General features: G+C 57.4%; 1 protein-coding gene across 1 annotated transcript in view; it reads right to left on the bottom strand.

Annotated features, from left to right (window-relative positions):
- IGSF21 (immunoglobin superfamily member 21) overlaps positions 1-22,221 on the bottom strand; it is a 229,286-nt gene that overhangs the window by 9,686 nt on the left and 197,379 nt on the right. The window contains exon 5 of the mRNA XM_028513731.2: positions 2,648-2,763. Within this exon, the coding sequence (XP_028369532.1) occupies positions 2,648-2,763 (116 nt within the window). The remainder of the gene's footprint in view (positions 1-2,647; positions 2,764-22,221) is intronic.

The following is a 22,221-nucleotide window of genomic DNA, read 5'->3' as shown; positions in this document are numbered from 1 at the left end:
TGCCACTGGCCTAGACCTCCCAATGGGCTCCCAGAGGATGTGGCCACAGGAGGCCGTGCTTCCGGAGCCTCCTTTTCCTGGCGGCCTTCCCGATGCACCTCCTTATTCATTCCCCCCCAGCACCCAAGACTGAGGAGGCGCGGTTCCGTGATGACACACAGGCCCTCCTGGCGGCAGAGGCTTTGCGCCTCGGTTTCCTTACTTGTACGGGGAATACAAGCACCCACTCCATAGGGCTGTGGCGTGCCTAGGACCAATGGGCGAATAGAAGGGCCTGGGACCCAGCCCGGTGGCCACCTGGGCTCCAAGGGGTGTCCCACGCCCACCCAGGGAGAGCAAGCAGATGGGAAAGCGGAGAGGGGCTGAGCTTAAAAGAGACATCAGGAGAGTGTGGAGAGGATCCCTGCGTATGCGGTGGCTTCGGAGGTTTCGGAGACAGGGCAGGACACAGGTGCGTGTGCGGGAGGCAGCTCGGTGTGGGCGGGGGGAGGGGAGAGCACCATCCTCTTGCTTTCTCTGCTAGCGCGCAAGTGAAGTTCTGAGAGGCGGCATTTAATTTAATTTGCTGTCTTTTTATTTTGGTACAGGCGCCCAGAGGCCTGTGGGGATTGGGTGTGTTTTTAATAAATCAGATAAATAAAGAGATGGAAGCTGGGGAGCGCGGAGGGCAGGAAGCGGCTCTCAGGGTGCCGGCGCAGGTGGGGGAGGGAGGCGGGCGAGGGGGGAGGGAGGCGGGCGAGGGGGGAGGGCGCGGGGGGGGGCGGGGGAGAGGGGCTGGGGGCGGGCGGTGAGTGAAATGTGCAGCGCACAGAATCTGTCAGAGTTTATAGCTCCAACGAAAAATCTCTTATGCACATAATAGCCATAGCCCGCTTTGGCTTTTTCTTTTTTTTCTTTTTTTTGAAAAGTGCTTGAAAAGCATATTTGTAATTTATATCAGAGGATTTTTTTCCCAAGTTCTGACCTTCCAGGCAAATGTAAGATGCCTGGAATGTGGGGAGATAAGGATTATATATATATAAAGATATATATATGTGTGTGTATATAGGTGTACACATACATACATGTATATAATTTAATTTGCTGTCTTTTTATTTTGGCACACACACACACACACATATATACCTTCATATATATGTCTTTTACTGTGTATGTTTGAATATTTAGTGCCCTGTCTTAAATGGCAGAAGCAGGCAGGTGGGGGGAGGGGTCCCCCCCCCCCGCAGCCCCAGGACTGAGAGGAAACTGTCTTTGGGCCCTTGGGGAAAGTTTTTCTTTGGGGAAAAAGACCAGCTTGCTTGATTTTAGGGGCCCAGACCTCTGAATGGGCTCCGAAGGAGGAGGACTCGGGGTCACCTCCTGCTCTCGCCCATGCTGGTGTGGAAGGTGCCTGTGTATCTGTCGCCTTGGGAACAAATGCAGGTGCGGGGGAGTGGGCCTCGCCAAAGGCGTGTCTCTGAACACAGGCCCCGCCCCGCCTGTGCGTGCCCGCCTGCTGCCCCGCCCGGGCCTGGTGTGCCTGCCCACTGCCCTGTCTTCAGTCTTTCTGCACCTGTTTATTGCCCTGTCCTGGGCAGCTGGGGGAGGCTGGCTGGGTCCCTCGGAACATGCCTGTGAGACAGTCAGGGCCTGTAATGCCTAGCCTCCCCCTCCTTGAACTTGAACCCTACCTGTCCCCCCTTCACGGACCCTGGTGATGTAAGAAACTCCCGGGGTCAAGACCTAAAGCACTGCACAATGTCGATGCTGGAAGGGCCTCGGGAGCCTGTGGCCCGTGGAGTCTCCACGTGGAACCCCAAGGGCTCCTCAGAGGCGCCTCAGGGAGCAACACGGGTGACATGCCCTTCCCTCGCCCTTCACTGTTTTAGACACATTTAAACACATGGCGCTTCTGTGTATTCCATTCAGGCCAAATGGTCCCATTGCTCCTTAAAGCGCTGAAAACCTTGAACAGTGTCCACCCCCTAAACCTCCTCACAGAAATGAGAAGCAGAGGGGAGGTCTCCTGCTCAGGGTTACTCAGCGCGTGCGGCAGGCTGGGCTGGAACCCCGCCCTCAGTGGGCACTGTCACCTCTGTCCCCGCCCTGGACTCGGCCGGACAGTAGCTCAGGCGCTGGGCGGAGAGACCTCGGAGCAGTTAGACTGGCTGTGATAAGGTGTTAACCGAAACAGGGATTCCCTCTCCTCCCTTCTCTCCTTTCCTCCGTCCTCCCTTCACGTTGGACTTGAAGCGGGAGGACATGAACTTGAGTCCCAGCTCTGTCATGAATACTGTGGGTGGCTCTGGAGATGTCCCTTTCCCTCCCTGGGTCTCACGTGTCCGAGTCCTGCTCAGTCACTAGGGTGGGGTGAGCATGACGCTGGGCTCCCCTAAAGACCACGCCCACTGGGATGCCAGGGGCCAGAGGATGTGGGAGTTCTTCGTGCTGGGAGATGGGGAACCCCAAAGACACACGTGGCCACCTGGGGCCAGCGTGGACAGGTCAGTGGAGTGGACAGGGTTGGCCCAGGCAGGTGGGGCAGAGTTGACTTTGCAGACCATGCCCTCTTTCCTTCATGACGCAGAGTGGGTATGGGGATGACGCACCCGAACAAGCCACACAGGAGGGTCGTCCTGCGGGGACGGGTGGGGGCCGGGGGACTCACCGTGGGCGCTGGTTTCCCTCCGGACACGATGCAGACCAGCGTGAAGTTCTGCGCTTGGTAGCGGCTGAAGGGGGCCGGCGTGTCCGCAGCTACCACTTCGATGGAGGTAGGAGGGGCTGCCCAAAAGGGGGAGCACAAAGCGGAAAAGGCTCAACTGGAGGAGTCAGGAAGAATTCGCTGCGTGCCTCAGCCGGGCCAGGCCCCAGACCGAGTGCTGGGCGGGGGCGGGGGCAAACACTGCCCAGCCCCAGAGGGTGCCAAGGCCATCCACCACAGTGAGGACAATGTCCCTGCTGGGCGAAGAGAGAGAGGGCCCTGCCTCATGGGGCTCACAGCCTGCTGGACACGACAGCACACGACACAGAGGTGACATAGTCAACGTGCTCAGGGCACCAGGTACCGGGAGGCATAACAGAGTGTAAACAGGCCTTGTCCAAGCCGGAAGAAGTGACACTGTGCTGTGACCTGAGGAAGCGACCCATGCGGGACAAACATGACAGGTGTCGGGGACAGCATGTGCAAAAGCCTGGGGGCAGGTTGGCCCAGGGCCGGCAGTGGGGGGGGGGGGCAGTGTGGGGGGGGGATGGGAGGCAGGGGAACGTGGCGCCCAGTGGGGCTGGGCCGATGCGCAGAGCACACTGAACAGGGCGGCTGGTGGTGGGTGGCCCCCCACTGGCGCAGGTTCCCACCGGCTCAGAGAGCCTACTGTGAGGTTGTCAGGGAGTCTGAGACCCAGTTGTTAAGTGGCCGCTGCCTGGACATGGGCCACACTGGGTGTGGACACCAGCCACAGCTGTGAATCGGGACTTTGTTCGCTTGCTTGCTCCTCCTCCCCCCACTGCCCCAGTCCCCAGAGACGGGGTCGCTAGCCTTCCGCTGCTCTGAGTTTTCCTTCTTTGTCCTGAGAGCAGTACGGAGCCACGGAAGGTTTTAAGCCAGCGTGGTGACATGACCCGGGTGGCACATCGAGAGACAGGGAACAGAGCGGAGGCCGGGGAGACAGGGGGCTCAGACCCCGGTGAGGGCGGTGGGAAGAAGCTGGTGGCTTTGGGGGGCACTGGTGGCCTGGAGGCTTCTTCCCACCGCCCTCTTCCTTTGGAAGCCGACTGACCCCGGGTGGCCCCGCCCCACCAGCTCACCTCTCTGCTCTCCTCACCGGTGCCACCGGCTGGTTTGCCAAAGCCGGGCTCCTGGCACCGTGGGACACCGGGACGGGGCCACGTGGAGCCATCGGGCACGCCTGGGTCCCCGTCCCAGCTAAGTCACCACCACCTCCGCGTCCTTGGGCAAGTCACCACGGTCCCCCACGTCCTGAAATGGGAGTCCTACTAGGCAGGCATGTTTGTAGAACCAGCCAGCTAATACGAAAAGGCTTCGCATATGGCAGGAACTCCCTCTTCTTAGGATTCCTCCAATTATTTCCCCCACGCCCTCGTTATCAGCAACACCAAAGCCAGAATCTTAGAACTTCACTTGGGGAAAGCCGTCCGCTCTGGCTTCTCTGGCCTCAGGTCCTGAGCACGGAGGGAAGCAGGGAAAAGGAAGAGGGGCGGGCATTTCCTCCCGGCACGGGGTTTTCACCCCGGTTAAGTTTAATTAAAGTCGACAAACATTTCCTGACACCTACTAGGTGCGGGGCATGGTGCCAGGTGCTCACAGTAGGCACCCGTGGTGACACAGACAGCGCCACGAGAGGCTCGCCGTCTGGCAGGGGCGGCAGCCGCCTGGCAACGCTATTTTAAGGTCTGGGGAAACAGAGCCAGGTAGGAGCCGTTCATTCATGCAGGCAGCCCCCACGCACGCTGTCAGCGGGGGAAGTGAACAGGAAGCAATGGGAGAACAATAGACGGAGAATTGTAATTAAGTGTAAGATGGGATGAAACAGATGGTAAGTGAGGTAGGAACTCCGAGGGGGGAAAATACACCAGAACACTTCAATTACCCAGAAGTTGCAGATTCCACAATCTAGCTTCTGTTCAGTTCAACTGAGAACTGGGATGTTACGGCGGCAGCCAAGGGGGGCTCGCGTTTACGAGCCAGGAGCCGTTCCGAGCCCTCACCTGGGTTAATTCACGCAATCCTCGCCATTAGTCTATGCCTGGGTTTATGCGTTCCCGTCTTACAGAGGTGAGGCAGCTTGCCTGGGTTCATGGATGGCGTCAGGATTTGCCACCAAGCGCCCCAGCTCCAAGCGCCCCAGCCCTGAACTTGGACGTGAAGCTCTGCCCTCTAGAGCTTGAGAAAGAAGGAAGGAGCTCATACCTGCTGGCACCTGAACCCTAGCTACACACTTTGGCAGCTCATTCCTCTGGCACGTCTCGGCTTCCATGGGTCCCGGAAATCCAGGTCCCTTGAGAGCTGCGCCGGGGGCTCTGCTTAACTCACTCGCCCCGGAGAGCAAGGACCACGCCGCCAGTGGGAGTACAGCACAAAGCCCTGGCGGTGCTCGTGGTGGCACGTGTGCACCCGTCAAGAGCCCTAGAGGCTGAGGCTTAGGCAGGGAGCACCTTCAAAGCCTCTCATTCATGCTTCCTTTTCTTCACTGAGTAGACAGGAAGTAGGCACCTACAACCTTCCTTATAGGACTGCTTGGAGGAGGACATGAGATGTTGTTTACAAGATGCCTGGCACATCGGGGGCCTGCAATACAGTCTAGCAACTTTAACTAATATTATCTGTATCCCTAGCAGAGGAAGGGAGTCTAGGACAGTGGGTAAGAGTCTGGGCTCTAAACTCAGCCACCCAGGGTTCAAAGACCAGCGGTACCACGACTGGGTGTGTGCCCCTGAGTATGTTATTTAACCTCTGAACCTCAATTTCCTTATCTGCAAAATGAAATTAGAGGTTCCTTGGGAGGATTCAATGATGGAGGACCTCAGAGTGTTTTAAGAGTGCACCCAATACGTGTCAGCTGCATTTATTAGCAATATTACTTCCTGACGTTCTTTCTTTGAGGATCCTTGCTACCTACCGGCTGGGAGAAAAAAACCTGCTCTCTGCCCTTGGGGTGCTCACCGTTCAATGAGGGGCCCAGAAAATGCCCTGGACTGGCATGGGTCAATTACAGTCATCGCTAACCCCCTGTGGCTGCCGAGCACTCAAAATGTGGCTTTTTCAAGTTCATATGCATCGTAAGGGTACAATACACCCTGAACTGTGAAGATAATTGTAAAAAGAATGTTATGAACACATAGTATTAATAATTTATATTGGTTACATGTTGAAATAACATTTGGGCTATATTGAGCTTAATAAATGTGTGACAGGAATTACTTTCACCTTTAGAAACTTTTCTTAACGTGGTTATTGGAAAACTTAGAGTTACATATGCACCTTGCCTTGTATTTCTCTTGCCCGGCACTGGGTTAGACCTTCCATTGACAGGGAAGCAACTGGGGTCGGAGAGAGGGAGAGGTTTGCCTGTGGTCCCACGGTGAGTCAATGGCAGAGCCTGGCCGGGCACCCCAGGCTTTACAAATGCAGGTGGGGGTTCCTGGCATGGCACGGGTGCCCCCCCAACATGCACACACACGCATCTGCACGTACACGTGTTCCTACTCTGTAGATCTGCACCCAAGTCACGCACACCACCCACACAGACCCTGATTGGGAGCCGCGTTCCTGTCCCTCGTTATACTGCTGAGCAGGTGTTAGCAATATGTACAGTTAGTCAAGCTCATAAGACAATAACAGATTTCGGCTGTATGGGGGACGGCGCGGCAGAGCTGTGAATATCAGCGTGGCCAGCCCAGGCCTCCCACACTCGCCCCATCGACATGGACCTCAGCCACTGCGCCCTAGAAGAATGTTGCTCTGCCATCTTGCCTGGTGCAGGGCTCCCAGCGCAGACGGTCAGGGAGCTGCCTACACCTGGGAGTCCCTGGCTGCCTCTGGTCACTTCACCCACACATCACTGTCACCCTCTCCCCTCCCTCCTTTCTTTGCCTTCCTTTGATGGAGAGCAGCGCTCTTTCTCCCACAACCCACTGTCTCAGAGACTTGTCGCCTGCAGCCTTCCTTCACTCTTAGTATTCCCAGCCACGCTGCATCCCCAACTCCATCCCCACCTCCATCCCCACCTCCACCCCCACCTGCATCCTCACCTCCATCCCCACCTGCATCCTCACCTCCATCCCCACCTGCATCCTCACCTCCATCTCCACCTGCATCCCCACCTGCATCCTCACCTGCATCCTCACCTGCATCCTCACCTGCATCCTCACCTCCATCCCCACCTGCATCCTCACCTCCATCCCCACCTGCATCCTCACCTGCATCCTCACCTGCATCCCCACCTGCATCCTCACCTGCATCCTCACCTCCATCCCCACCTGCATCCCCAACTCCATCCCCACCTGCATCCTCACCTCCATCCCCACCTGCATCCCCACTTGCATCCTCACCTCCATCCCCACTTGCATCCTCACCTCCATCCCCACCTGCATGCCCACTTGCATCCTCACCTCCACCCCCACCTGCAACCTCACCTCTATTCCCATCTGCATCCCCACCTGCATCCCCACCTGCATTCCTACCTCCATCCCCACCTCCATTCCATCTCCTCTCTATTTCCTTCTCCACCTCCATCCACACCTCCATCTTCTCTTCCATCCTCACCTCCATCCCTACCTCCCTTTCCAGTCCTACCCCAACTCCACTCCTTTCCCCATCCCCATCTCTACCCCCATCTCCATCCCCACCCTGACTCAGTCCTTATTTCTGTCTCCATCCCTTCCCCAACCCCAAGCCCATCTCCATTCTCGCCTCCGTCCCACCCGTTACAATCTCTGGCCAAGGTCAAAATGAGTATCCCCTTATGTGCCCATCCTGAGATAGATTCCATGGCCGCGGGAGCAGTGTCCAATCACAGGCAGATGGCCAACTGCAGGCACAGGCGTAAAGTGGCTTCTCGGACCAGAGCAATCCTAAGTTCAAAGTCGGGCTCTGGAATGAGCAGGGTAAGGCAGAGCCACCTGGCTGTGATCTAGGTGGCAGAGAATGGCACAGAATCATCAAGCACGAGCCCCGGCTCACTGATTCTCTCCCCACTCCTCCTGTGACAGTGTCCAGCGCATCCACTCTTAGTGCCTGGTTCCCGCGGACTTCGGGATTGTGCCTTCGGGGATGTCTGTGCTCGAACAAGGCTCTCGCGGGGGTGCGCGCCTGAGAGGCCCCTCCTCAGGCGAAGAGACACCGAGCAGGTGTACGTGGCTTAGGGCGGGGACACACAGTAGTTAGCCGCCGCCATAGTAGTTAGTCCTGAAGCTCTGCCCACCGTCGGTTAGCCCCAGCAGGAGGAACCGACGCTGGGCAGAGCTTCAGGGCTCCCCTACCCCTCCCAGCATGTTCTCCCTCTGTGTCGCCCAGCCCTGGGTGGTAGGAAGAGCCCTTGACCGCTCCATTCCACAAGTCCGCCATCGTGGTCCAACAGAGGTCACTGCCATGGAGCCCAGAGGCCCCAAATCGAGCCAGCGGACTTCCCAGTGTATTTCTGTCTTTGGCCTTCAGCAGAGAGGACGGCCGCTGGAAGTCGCTCTGACATCGCCGAGTGCAGGACAGGGAGCCCGGCTTCGCCTCCGCCAAAGCTGCGCGTCCCAGCCGACCCCCGTCCCAGCCAACCCCCGTTGGGTCTGCTGCTCTGCCGTCGAGGGAGGCAGGGGCTGGCATTTCAGAGTCCCCGGTGAAGATGGACACAGCGAGGCGATGGTCGGTGATTCATCTTAGAAATTAACTCTGACCTATCGCCTACCGTTCTCTTGAAAGCTGAACTTTGTCTCGGTCATCGTAACTCACTTTGGGGATAATTCAATGGCTCTTTGCTCGACGCATCATCCCGCAGCCTTTGCGGTTTGGGAACACCGGCCTGCTCGCGCACAGACCCCAGCATTCCTGGAAAGAGGAGGCTGCCCCGTGCCCCGTGCACCGGTGTATCCGCCAGAATGAAACGCTCCTCCCGCCATGAGGTTCACCCCGTCCAGGCCCAGGCTTTGCTACCAGTCAGTCTCTGGCGGGAATCTGGGCAAATCAACGGAGCCCTCCCCTCCAGGTGACAGTCTTCTCAGCTGTAAAATGGGCTCCATAAAACACACCCTGCCAACCTTTCAGCTTCTGGAATTTTTGAGAGGCGAAGCAAATGAGGAAATGAACATAAGCCTTTTACACGGACCGCAAAGTGCTGCTGCGCCAACAGAGAGGGGTTATTTACGTCGCCCGTTCGGTCGCCCGCACCCACCCCCCGGTTTAGAGGGGTGTGTGGGGGAGCTGTGTTCTCTCCCTGGAACGCCCGCCATCGGAGGGACGGGAGGATCGGTCCTGCTCCCTGGGCACCGCTCTGTGGTGGCGCTTAGCACACTCAGCTCCGGGGGCCGTTTATCACGGGGCGGTGATCAATTAGGTTTGGGGGAGGGGCGGGGGAGGGGAAGGACAAGTTCAAAATTATATTATTTGCAAAAATCCATTCTTTCCTCTCAGCGTGCCTGCTCTATTGACTGCCTTCCTTTTCAATCAGCTCCTAGTCATTACACTATATTTCAAAAAAGAAAAAAAGAAAACCACCCTCTTAATATAAAAGTGTCAATGAATATAAATGTACCTCCATGTTCCCTGTGTTAATTTGTTTCTTTTTTCCCTTTTTTTTTTTTTGGTTCCACATCTCAGTGTTTCTCTCCCGCCCTCTCTCCCAGCCTCTTTCTGCTTCTTTAAGATACTGCTCCAAGGAGCACCTCCTCCAGGAAGCCTTCTCTGCTGCAGCCACACTCAGCTGCCCAAGCTGCCTTCCTCACCTTGCTCTCCTCCTCTGTGCCAATCACATGTGAGACCTTCTGCTAGTTAACCCTGCCACGTCCTTTAGGGCTGGCCTTGGGTGTTGCCTCCTCCAGGCAGTCTTCCAGGTCTTTGCCAGGCTCCATTAGGGCTTATCCTCTGGTTCCAGGAGCAGCCTGCTCTTGTCATACTCACAGGTGCTTGTCACTCTGTCCTGGATCCATGTCTATTTCTCCGCTAGCCTGTGTGTCCCCTGAAGGCTGGAGCCTTGCCCTTCAACTTGACCTCAGAGTCAGTGCAGGCCTGCGCCACAGGAATTCAACTTAATTCCTGTTTGTTTCCCGTCTTCCTTCACTTTTCCCAGCACAGGCAGGGGCACAGCCTTTTCGTGGAGGGAATTTCACCAGACCCTGACGTGCTGTGGGCCTGCCCCCATAACTAGCTTTGTCTTGATTCTTCCCACTTGATCATGCTGCAAACACACTGAGATTTTGGGGGGGGGCTCACAACACCCTAAGGTTGTTCCAGCCTCAGGGCCTTTGCATCTGCTGCTTCTTCTGCCCGAAGAGCTTCATTCAGCTTTTTGCATGGCTGGGTATCCCCCCGGAATCTAAGTGAGGTCCCCCTGTTACTGTCTGTCACAGCACTTTGTTATTTCTTCATAGAGGTCATCACAACGCATGCATAATTATTGCACGCACTGGTTTGCCTGCTTGTCTTTCCGATATCCTGTCCTAGAATGGAAGCACCATGCGGGCGGAAACTCCTTTCGTCCATGGTTGAATCCCAAGGCCTGATGCACAACAGTTTGCTCAATAAATATTTGTCAAGTGAATCGATGGATGAGTTGAGAGGAGGGATCCAGGGGTCCCGCCCAACAATTCCTGCCCCATTTGGAAGGGCTGACGTCTCCAGCCCCGCCCAAGCCCCTCTCCCTCAAGGGAAGCTGGAGGAGGCAGACCTCACAGCGGGAGGGGGACTCGAGCAAAAAGAGGGAGAGAAAAAGCACAACTCTTTGCTTTATGGGAAAATTAAATATTGAACTGAGTAGTAACAGCAGCCAAGGGGGAAAAAGAAACCCTGACAAAAAGCTCCCAAACGGAGCCGCCCTCAGTAACGGGAGAAACGCGGCGTCTGGGCTCATTTGGGCTGCAAGGAACCCTTTCTTTGCAGCTGCTGCACCGAGCCCACCGCTCCCTCAAACCTGGGAGTGGTGGGAAGGCTCATGCTGATGCAGTGGCGAGGGTGAGGGATCTGGCAGCTAGGTCATGGCCAGGGCGGGTGGCCGCTGCCCAGGACCCTCCCTGCCAAAAGACGGGGGCCTTTCTGAGGGGTGTGGGGCTACGAGGGAACCCAGCGGCTGCGGGCACAATCCATCCCCCGCCTCCCACTCCCTGGGAAGCTGGCGGGGAGCACCCACTCACCTGCCTCGTCCCTCCCCTGACAGCTGTTGTGCTTTTGCAGCGGCGCAAGATAAAATTAACAACCCACTGGAGGCTCTGGCTGACTGCTCTGGGGGAGCGGGGCGGGAGCCGGAGGGGGGCAGCGAGGGAGGTGGTGAGTCGGTGAGGCTGGGCAGAGCAGGATTCTGCGCAGGCTGCTGCCGCTGAAGAAATAAAACCCTACCCGCGCGCACACATAGTTTGCAAGGGGCAGTGGGGAGGCCGGGCCGCAGCCTCTGTGCTGGATTGGACTGGTGCTCTCATGCTATTTTGTAGGCTACACATTTTTACCCTGTACTTCTCCAAGTGTGGTCCCCGGCCAGCAGCATCAACCTTTCCTGGGAGCTGGTTGGACATGAAAATTCCGAGCCCCCATTCCAGACCTGCTGAATCCTCAGGGGAAGGTGGGGTGAGGTCCAGCCACCTGGATTTTAACAAGCTTTGCAGGAGATTCTAGTGCAAGTTCAGTGTGCGAATCACTGCCCTGACTTCTGTGAGCTGCAGTCTGCTCATCTCTAAGTCAGTGATACAGCGGTGGTGTTACGTGACCTGAGGACTCGGTCCATAGTAGGTGCTCAGTAAACAGCAGTGAAAATTATTACGGATCTGGAGGGCCAGACTCAGGGAGGGCAAACCCCAGTGCAGAGGGGGCAGGGGTAGAGCTCTGTCCCAGACTCTCTGACTCTCTGCACTGATTGGGTCAACGGGCCTTCAAATCCCCAAGACCCCGCCCCCACAGCAAGGCAACTTTCTGCTCGTGCCTTGATTGGCTGTTTGTCAATGCTCTCAGTTTTTTGATTGGCCTACTAGGCTGCCAGTCCCACATGGACCCACCCCACACCTGCGGTTTGCTGGCTGGAGGCAGCCTGCCTGTGGCCACCACAGGAGGCTGCCCCAACCCTTCCACGTCATTGTAGTTTATGTGGCAATAGAACAAATGTGTTCAGGCCCAGATAGGTGCCATTTCTGCAGAGATGAAATCTATGGGGTGTGACATGAATCTGTTTTAAATAGCGGCAATGCTGGCTATTGGGGGAATGTTCTCAATGCATCCCAGAGGTATATATTACACACATGGGCGATTTTATCAGGTGCCGTACTTGGAGTTTGATGCAGGAAGCCTCCGGAAGCCTACAGAAGCCCGGGGAGGTCCTCACAAGTGGAGAAACATTTAAGATCTGGCAAGAGCCAGTGGCACCCGGCTCAGGTTTTCCCTTCTCAAGTTCAGGTTCAGAGCTGCTCTGTACTCCCCTCTCATCCGCCCACAAAAGCCGCGTGCTGAAGTTCGGGGGCTCTGAGTGGACCCTGCCCTCTACTTCCCCACCCTGGAACGCTTCTGTCTCTTTCAGCAGAACTTTGTTCCCCTAAATACTGGGCCTTGGTGTTCTGGGGCCCAGAACAGGGCTTACCCCTGACCTTCCCCCCCACCCCCACCCCGAGAGCCTGAGACACCTGGCTCCAAGGTCACTGCCCTTTTGTTCACAGGCAGTGTGTCCCTTAGGCAAGTGCAAGTCTCCTGAGCCTCACCCACAGTGTGCCTGTCCCGTGTGGGCTGCTTGTGAGGGCGGAAGCACGTGGCAGGGGCCACCCCTGACCACCTTACTGCAGAGCCCCCAGCCCATGCCCCCAGCTCAGAGCCTCCCTCCCAGCAGGAGATTTCCCAGGGCTCTCTGCGGCCGGAGTCTTTCCTGTCCAATCAGCATTTTAAGATTGATTTCCGAGTCAAGGGCAAGTAAATCATTCTTGCCGCTTTGCTTCTCATAAAGCAATCTCCAGGGGAGACGGGAAGGGAGTGGAGGGGAGAAGCCGTGCAAAGGGCGCTTTTGGAGGAAGAGGATTGTGCGATGTTTTTCCTCCCCAACATTTTACGATGAAAAATTTCCAACCTATCTAAAAGTTCAGATAATTATATTATTGGAACTTGTGCCTGTCCTCCAGTTCCTACGAGGAACACTGTAGTCTACCTGCTTTGTCGTACAATACATTTGTCGCATTGTTTCATTTTCAAGAGCTGGGGGAGGCCCGGCCAAGCTTCATCCCCAGTGGGATCCAGCTGCTGGCCGGGGCGGAGGGGCTGGAGCTGGGGTTCTCAGCGATCCGGCACACGTGACCTCTTGCCCGGCCTTGCCATGGCCCCGTGGGCCAGGGCCTTGGCTGCCTGTCTCACCTCTGACCTCTCCATCCTCATGTCTCATCAGGCCCATCCTGGCCTCAGTTCTCTCGTCTGTAAAATGGGGCCCCGACAGTTCCTGTCTCGCAGGGCTGCTGTGAGGAAGAACTGAGCTCACGTTTGGGAAGCTCTCTGCAGGAGGCCCACTGCGGTCAGCCCACGTATCCCTCGGCCACGAAATCAATGAGCAGTGACGTCCATCGCTGGTCCTGTAACGGTCACTCACTGTTCCTTCCCCTGTGTCACTCATGCTGGCTGCTGGCCTCTCACACTAGGGACGGCGGTTCACTCTGCCCATCGGGACCCAGCACGGGGCAGCTCTACCGAGTGTGTGCCGGGCTGCTGTTTGCAGGGGTCAGGAGGGTGGGGGGGGTTTGCTCAGAGAGTGTCCTCTTCTGCACCCTGAGTCTGGGGAGGGCTCCCTGCTGCTGGCCTGGGGGATTCCTAAAGTCTTCTCCAGTTCCAAAGCCTCTTGCTCTGGGTGGGGAGGTCCAGGGGGTCAAGGTCAGGGAGGGGGCAGACCTCCTGACCAGCTGTCAGACAATGGGACTGGTCAGCAGAAGGGGGCCCAGGGTCTCCCTGATGGGGAGGCTTGGGAGTTGGGGAGTCTCTTCTCTGATGGGCCTGGGTAATCAGCTGAGGGGGTGCCTGGCACCGTAGCTGCCCCGTGAGCACCTACTCTACCCTCCTATGCCCAAACCCCAGGTGCTGAGGGGGCTTTGCAGACCCGTCCTGGGTCTGGTGGCATCCCTGATAGATGTCACTGGACTTGGGGCCATGCTGTGGCCTCACCTTTCCTGTCTGCCTGCAACCAAGCCCAGCAGACAGAGGGCAGCCTGGCCCTGCAGTAGTGGGGCCCGAGAGAAGAGCCTTCCTCCGAGGCACCTCCCTCAGGACTGGGCACAGCAGTCGCTCATACAGGGGCTCGGGAGCCACGCTGCCACGTCCTGGCTCTGCCACCTGTTAGCTACATGAACTTGGTGAGTAACCTGCCCTCTCTGTGCCCATTTCCCCATCTGTGGCATGGGGATCCCCACGACATCCACCTGACAGGGTTCTTGTGAGCATTGTGTAAAGGGTTTGGACGCTGGCCTGGCCCCTGGCAGGCACTGAATAAATCTCAGCTCTTGTTATTATATCTTATTACCTCTCCTCACCTGTGTCGTCCCCCTGGGGTCCTGCCACACAGCAGTGCTCCCTACTCGCCATGGTTTGCTGCTCGCACCCTGCTGTCTACTGGGCTCCTTTCGCTTGAAATGCCTCCTGTGCTGTCTGGCCCCAGCCTACGAGGCCTCGCTCCATGCCACCTCCTCCGTGAAGCCTTCCTGATGCCTCCTTTGGGGGGAGACTCTCCTTGCTGGGAACCCCCACATCCCTCAGCTTGTGCCCTAGTCCTCCCCCATCGCCCTTATTTTCCAGGACAACCTGTGCCTTTCTCTGTGTCCCCCATCTCTCAGGGACTCCTTCAGGGCAGACACCGGTTTCACACCCCTCTTGGTGTCCCCAGAGCCTAGAGGTCAGGCTCTGGACTCAGGGAGAGCAGCTGAGGCTCTCCATTTGGTCACTCACTAGCCATGTGGCCTTGGGCAAGGGACTCCATCCCTCTGAGCCTCGGTGTCCTCTTCTGTAAAATGGGCGTAACCACACTCACACACTCTCCCGCCAGCCGTCATGCAAAAGAAACACGAGAAGGCTCACCAAGAACATAGCACAATGCCTGACACATAATAAGCACCTGATCGGAGCAGGCTTTTTGTTTTTGAGGTTATCACGATGATTACAATCGTTGTTAAGAGGATCCCTCCTCAGGAGTGAGCAAGGGACCTGGCCGCAGAGACAGGGCTGAGTCAAGTTGGGGTGTGCTCTGGGTCCCGGTCTCCCCTGGGGTGCCTGAGGCAGCAGGCTGTCCCGGGGGCTGGCTCATTGCCTCACACAGTTGCCCTGTTCCCTGCCCCCCCCCCCCCCCCCGCCAACTCCTGGCTAAGTTCTGTTCCCACCTGTAACCTCAGCCTCGTGCCTGCTTCTTAAATCACTGGGCCCGAGGCACTGCAGCCTCCGCAGCCACATATCACGTGTAATTAAGGGCCCTGTCCCAGGGAGGGGACGTTTACCTTCTGCCGGAGACACTAAATCCAGCTCCCAGTGGTGCAGAGGATAAAGCATAGACCTGACCTAACACTTGTCAAGGTTTAACGATGCACCTGCAGGCCTGCTGTGGTGGGGCCCAGGAGACTGGGGCCTGAGGGGCGGGGGGCGTGGGAAGGAGGCAGAGGGAGGCCGTGCCAGGACTGGAAGCCAGTTCTGGTCTGTGAGACACAGACGGTCCAGGGAGCTGGCGAGGGTCTTGGGGGGCTGCAGACACCTGCCTTGACAATTCCAGGGGGCAGGTAAATCTCCACAGTTTGACTCAGCAGGGCACGGTGAGCCAGCCGTTCCATGAGAGGCTGCAGAGAAGCTCCTGAGCCGGGCAGTGTGGGTTTAAGAATCAGCTTTGTCACTTACATGCTGTGTGACCTTGAGCACGTTACTTAACCTCTCTGGGCCTCAGTTTTCTCATTTCTTAAAATGGGAACAATAGAAGTACGTACCTCCTAGAGGTGTGAGGATTAAATGAGTCAATATATTTAAAATGCTTGGAGCAATGGTTCGCACCCTGTAACTGCAAAATTCACCGCTACTGTCGCATGTCCTGGCTGTCCCATATTAAAAGGGCTCTCTCTCAGGCCTTCCCCCTTAGCAGGCTCATAGTAGGTGCTGGTAACTATGGGCTGAATCATGAACTTGTAAGTGTGAGGAATGAGTGAGCACACGGCCGCTCCCTCCAGCCACAGCCCGGGGTTGGGGAGGTTCCGCACCACGCCCAGTGTGCGGATGTGCTTGGGAAACCTGGTCTCCACTCCCAGCTCAGGGCCTCAGGTCCCCAAGGAGGGAGAGCGACAATCAGAGGACACTCGGGTTCATATTTTAGGCTTCTCTTAACTAGCAGACTTGATTTTTTCTTCTGTAAAATGGGGGTAACTGATCTTGCTGACTGCCCAGACTGCTGGGAGGGGCAGCTGATGGTGCGGCCCAAATATTCCAAGCTGCCTGTTGAGGGGAGCCCTGGTCTCCGGCCCTGGCCCATCTGGCTGCCATAGCGCCCCCCGACTTGGACAAGGTCCCTCATCTTCCTGGCTGCCTCGTAGCGGGAGAACCATGGGCTCTGGCTCCCAGCAGACCTGAACTTGAATCCCAGCCCACTCCCGGCTGTGGGGGGCAGGGCCTGTTCCCGGACACCCTGAGCAGACGTCAGAGAGGCAGGCCGGGGAGGACCGGGGCACCTGCTGCTGAGCACACCATGGGCTGTGGTCAAGGGCACCCCTCCTCCGCAGGACCATGTTCAGGGAGGGAGGGATGGCAGATTCTAGAAGCCTGTGCAGGAGGCGGTTAGCAGGCTCGGGCCTTGGGGGCTGAAGCTGGGAAGTGACCGTCCTTGGTAGATGGTCCAGGTAGCTCCAAAGTGTTCCTCCGAGCCCCCAACCCATCTGTCTGGCTCCTCTCTGCACTGGCTCTCAGCTGGTGACCTCGGCTAGCTGGGGGCCCAAGGAGCAGTTGGCGGGTGGCATGGGCAGCCTTTTCCCAGGGCCCTAGCCGGGTTCAGGCATGGGAGATGCTGTTATGTCCGCTGTGGAAGACCCTGGCCACTCCGGCCTCGGTCACTGGCCTGCCAAGGGACCCCTTCTAGCAGCTAAGCCCAGCCATCTGTCTCCTGCCCCTTCTGCCCATCTAGCTGCCCCCTCGGGAGCTCTGCCTGGTGAGCAGATGCCCTGGCCCTTCTACCCCGGTGGCCCATTTTCAGTGGTCACCTCTGCTGAGTGAGATCACACGGTTTCATCGGTACCTTCTCAGGGGCTTGCCTCGGGCCGGGTCCTGCCATGTCCCCTGCATCGCCCCCGTCTTTTCAATTGCTCCCCATGTCCTGTGGCTTCCGTCTGGAGACCCCTGGCGTGTTCCACCTCCACTGCCTGAGCCCTGGGCTGGCGCCTGTCTCTGTGCCCTTCTCAGCGCGTTCTCTGTGTACCATCTGATTTCCTCCACAGCAGCCCCACGAAGTAGGAGCCTCCATCACCCCCAGGCTCCGGCCGCAGAGATGGAGGCTGGGAGAGGAAGAGTCACAGCAGGACTGCGGAGGGGGTGGGGGTGGACTCAGGGCTGCTGGTTCTGTTCTTTCCTTGTCCCCTCTACCAGTGCCCAGGGCGGGAGGCCAGTGCTGCCACTGCCTGGCTGAGGGGTCTCCCACCGGACAGATGTCCCTTCCTGCAGCCCTGGGCCCATTCCTGGGCCCCGCCACCATTTACAGTGTGGAGGTTACGGCAAAATGGGCGAGAGGTGAGGAGAGCTACCCTTCTCGTCAGCTCCCCAAGCGCCTGGGACACAGGCCTCTACTTCTCACGCACCAACAGGGGAGCTGTTGCTATACCCCTACCCCACCCCCACTTAGCAAATAGGGAAACTGAGGCTCCAGGAGCTTAAACAGCCTGCCAGTGTGCGCCCATGGTTAGGCCCGGGGGCTCTGGAGCCCACCGCCTGGGTTTGAGTCCCCCTTTTATCCTTACTGGACCTGTGTGCCCTTGGGCACGTTTTTTAACATCCTTGTTTTCACAGTTGTACATGGGGAAGGTAACGGCAGACCCTACCTGAGGGGGTTGTTAGGACAATTAAATGTGTTGACAGGTGCAAAATATCGAAGAACTGTGCCTGGTGTATAGTAAATGTGCAATAAACATTTGCTGCTTTTATCGCCAGTAGTTGCAAAGTGGGTTTAACATTCATGGCTGAATGCAAGGCTCGCACCCTTAACCACTCCTCAGCTCTCTAAGGGAGTGAACGCCACTTCTGGTCCACCTACTCGGATAGAGGAGTAATTCTCCAAGTGGCGACTACCCAGCCCTGTCGTTTCCAGCATGGCGGGCCTGGGGGAGTGGCTGTCAGCACCCAGAGGGGGTGGGGAGGAGGAGGAGGGAGGGCAGAAGGCTTGATCGGGGAGCGGCCCAGACTTGTGTCCAGCCCCGGTCCTCCGAACCCTGGGGCTTCTGGGGTGCGAAGTGGAGTTTGCACCCCCCCTGGCCCTCCGCGCCCTGGACCCGTCTGCAGTGCGGGCCTAGATCCTAACCGGCCCACGCCCCCTCCTGACACGGGCTCTCTGCAGTCCGTGGCCGGTGCAGTCGCCTGGGGCCCTTTCGTGTAATGAGTGCAAGCCCAGCAGGAGGCTCATCCACTCGGGCTCCAAGGCTGGGGAGGGAGCCACTCCTTTCCCACCCAGCAGGCGTCCCGTGCTCTGGAGGGGGCCTGATGGCGGCTCAGAATCTTGCCTCCCAGCTGCCCTGCCTGCAGACCTCCAGGGATGCTCACTCAGGCAGCCTCCCTCCCTCCCTCCAGGGAACCTAACCCATCCCCTGGATGGCCAGGAACACCTGCAATGCGCTGGCTCTGCCTGGGAGACTCCCACCCCCCCACAGCCGCCCTGCACCCAGGTAGGCTCCCTCAAAGGGGGTCCTGCAGACTGAAGCCCCCTTTCCCACCGGCATCCTTCGGAGACTCCGAGTCATGTTTCTCCGGTTTTGCTCCGGCCTGCAGCAGCATCATCAGGCCTTGGAGGGGCAGCGCCTACCCTCAGCCCTCAGCTCTCCCCATCCCACCAAGAGCCATCTCAAGAGAGGGCCTCGACCCTGCAATAATTGGTTCTGGGAATACGCTCCTTCTTCCAGAGAGGAGCACTGGGCTGGGAGTCCAGACAATGGGGCTCAAGAATCTGAGAAAGCAGAGCACCAGGTCTCTGGGTTTCGACCTGGCCATGTGAACGCGGGTTCAGCCTGCCCCGCCCACCCCATCCCCACGTGCCAGTCATCTCTGTCCCCTGGGGAGCACTCGCCGGCCCCAGGGGGCGACTGCCCTGGTGAGAACAGTGGGGGAACCAGCTCCAGGGCAGCTTCCTGTGAAGTCCTCGTCCAAAAAAGCACCCAGCAGGGGGTGCGGCAGAGCCGCCCGGGAGGCAGCCAGACAGCTGCACAAAGCACCCCCAGTGCACGGGATGGACGGACAGATCAAGGGAAGGGAACAGAGAGCCCAGAAATAAGCCCTCCCAGGCGCGGTCCGTCGGATCTCAGCAAGGACGCTGAGACCATTCAGCGGGGAGGGAAGGGTCTGCTCGAAAAACGGGGCCGGGGCGCCTGGACATCCACGTGCACAAATCGTGGGGGCGAGGCACCCCTCTCATATCAAGGACAAAAATAAACTCCAAATAGGCCACACGCCGGTGCGTGCGAGTAAAAACTACAAACACCGTTAGAAGAAAACCACAGGAGTAAATCACGGCCTCGGGTCAGGCAAAACCTCCGCAGATATAAGACCAAAAGCACAAGCAACTGAAGAAACAATATATAAACCGGACTTTGACAAAATGAAACCTTTTCTCCTTTAGAGGACACACCGCCGAGAAAGTGGACCGGTCACTGACACTGGGGTAGAGCGCGTGCAAACCGCCCATCCGACAAGGCCCGTATATCTGGAATAAAGAACTCTTACAACTTTATCATCAAAAGACAAATAACCGAACTGGAAAGGAGCAAAGGATCTGAGAAGATATCCCCCCAAAGCAGACATCCAAATGGCCAAGAAGCACACGACAAGACGCTCCACATCATTAGCCGGCGGAGAAATGCAAATCTAAACACCACTGCGCAAGAAAATTAAACATATCTGTTTACACAACAACTTGAATGTGAATGTTCGTAGCACAATTATTCGCCATAGCCCAGGAGTGGAAGCTGCCCCAGTGTCCATCGGCGGGTGCGTGAATAAACAGGACGCCGTCTGCCCTGCAGCAGAATGGCATTCAGCCGGGGGGCGGGAACGGAGCGCCGAGGGTGGGTGGGTGGACCTTGTGGGCACTGTACGGCGTGCAAGAAGTTGCAGAAGAGCTCACGTTGTCCAGTGTCATGAACATGAGGGGCGCAGGCAGGTGCACAGAGGTGGGACGTAGGTCCGGGTTTGCCTGAGTCCGGGGGGAGGGGGTCTAGGATGGGGGCAATGGCTAGTGGGTACAGGGTTTCTTTTGGAGTAAGGGAAATGTTCTAAAACTGGCCGCACGACTCTGTGAACAGGCTAAACACACAGAACTGTATACTCCAAACAATGGAATGATGTTATATGAGTTATGTCTCAATCAAACCATTTATTAAAAAAAAAAAAACAAGAGGGGAAAGCGTCAGATGCATTGAATAAAAATGCAGTAAAATTTTTTCAAAAGACAAGCTGTGCAGAGTTAACAACTTCCCGGGGTGGGGACCGTGTCCCCGGGCCTCCGGATGGGGAAGCGCATGGGGTGGTTCGGTGCCCTTGTGGCCTCAGGTTCCAAAATTCCACTTCCTCAGCCAGCCTCACCCAGAACCCTCCAGAAGAGAGACAGGAATCCTGGGATGGAACATTTTATTGATTCCTACCAATACTCCGTGCCTGCTGGTAGAGCAGAGCGGTTACCTGCGTAGGAGGTGCTTACCCCTGCCCCCCGCTACCTGGGGTAGAACCTTGGGTTTCTTTTCTGACAAAGGGGCAATGGTCGTACCCACCTAATGGAGTTTCTGGGACGGTTCACTGGGTTACCTCACGAGGAGCTTGGCACAGCACCTGGCATAGGGTGACCCGTGTGCTTGGGACCAATGTCGGACCCAGAGTCAGACCGTGAGCGACCCCCTGCTCTGCTACCGCGTGGCCCAGTTACTGCTGTGGGTTGAATTGCTTCCCTCCAAAAAGATGGTGAAATCCTGACTCCCACCCCCCAGTCCCTGTCAATGCGACCTGATTTGGAAATAGGGCCTTTGCAGATGTAACCGAGTCATACAGTGTGAACGCAGGCACCCAGCCTCGGCCTCTGCACGTGCACCAGGAGCCGCCCCCTCGAGAGCCGGCCCCTCGGCCTCCAGACCTGCGCCCGGCAGGCGGAGGCGTGAAGCAGTTGTGACTGAATCAGGGGCAGGAAGGTGTGACGGCTACACGGCTCGGGCCTCGCCTCCTCTGAGCAACCCTGTGGAGAGGCCTGGCGGACCACACTGTTTAAAATAGCCCCACCTGCCCTGACTGCTGTGGCTCTGTTGGTTGGGCATCCTTTCTCAAGGTGAAGCATTGCTGGTTCGATTCCCGGTCAGGGCACATGCCTGGGTTGCAGGTTCAGTTCCCCGTTGGGGCATGTACAAAAAGCAACCAATCGATGTTCCTCTCTCATATCAATGTTTTTTCTCCCTCTCTTTCTCCCTCCCTTCCCCTCTCTCTCTAAAAAACTTTTAAAAAAATCTAAACTAGCCAAGGAGTCCCACTTCCCTCTGGTCGTACCCGCCTCTGCTTTGCTTGACGACCCCCGCTGACACACTGCAGGGTCCAGCTGTCCACCCGCCCATGCCTGCCTCCCCTCCTGCACCGCGAGCTCCACGAGCTTGAGGGGTTTTGTCTCATTGCCGGAGCCGAATGCTAGTGCACACAACCATGCCCGGACTGCGCTCAGGGCTCAATCAATACTTCTTCAATAAATGAACCAATGGAGAATGGATGAATGAGATTTAGAGTGCCCATGTGTGTGGGCATCCAGGTCACCTTCTGATATGTCGGAGTCCTCACCCCCAGTACCTGCGAGTGTGCTCTTATTCGGAATACGGTCTTTGCTGATGTAACCAAGAGGGGGCCTATTTATGTGTGTGTGTGTGTGTGTGTGTGTGTGTGTGTGTATTCTGCTGGACTCCCAGTCCAGTGCTCCTTCCAGAGGGACTGAGTAGTACTGAGGGGCCCTGGGTAGTAGAGGACAGGAGAAGCACCTGTGGGGACTGGGGTGCAGGGATGGAGAAGGGCTCTTGGTCCTCTCAGACCCCTGCAGGCCCCCGAAGGGAAAGTAGCCCCTCTCAACCATCGGGCCTTTGGAGAGCCAAGCGCTCCTAGCGGGGCCTCGGTCTCCCCGAGCTGAGGTCCTCCCTCTCCCCCAGCTCTGCACCCCACCCCTGACACTTCCTGACACTGGAGTTACCAACAGCCTTTGCGTCCAAGGCAGGGTGTTTCCCTGGGCATTCAGAGCTGCTGTCAGGAGTGCCAGCTCCGGCCTCAGGCAGACCTGGAGGGACCCCCATCTCTGTCGCTCGCGTGGGTGAGCCCCTCAAACTCCCAGAGCCTCCGTTCCC

Source organism: Phyllostomus discolor, chromosome 5, assembly GCF_004126475.2.
Source record: "Phyllostomus discolor isolate MPI-MPIP mPhyDis1 chromosome 5, mPhyDis1.pri.v3, whole genome shotgun sequence".
Lineage (NCBI taxonomy): Eukaryota > Metazoa > Chordata > Mammalia > Chiroptera > Phyllostomidae > Phyllostomus > Phyllostomus discolor.
Note: the sequence above shows the minus strand (reverse complement) of the source record. Positions and strands in the feature narration are given on the sequence as shown.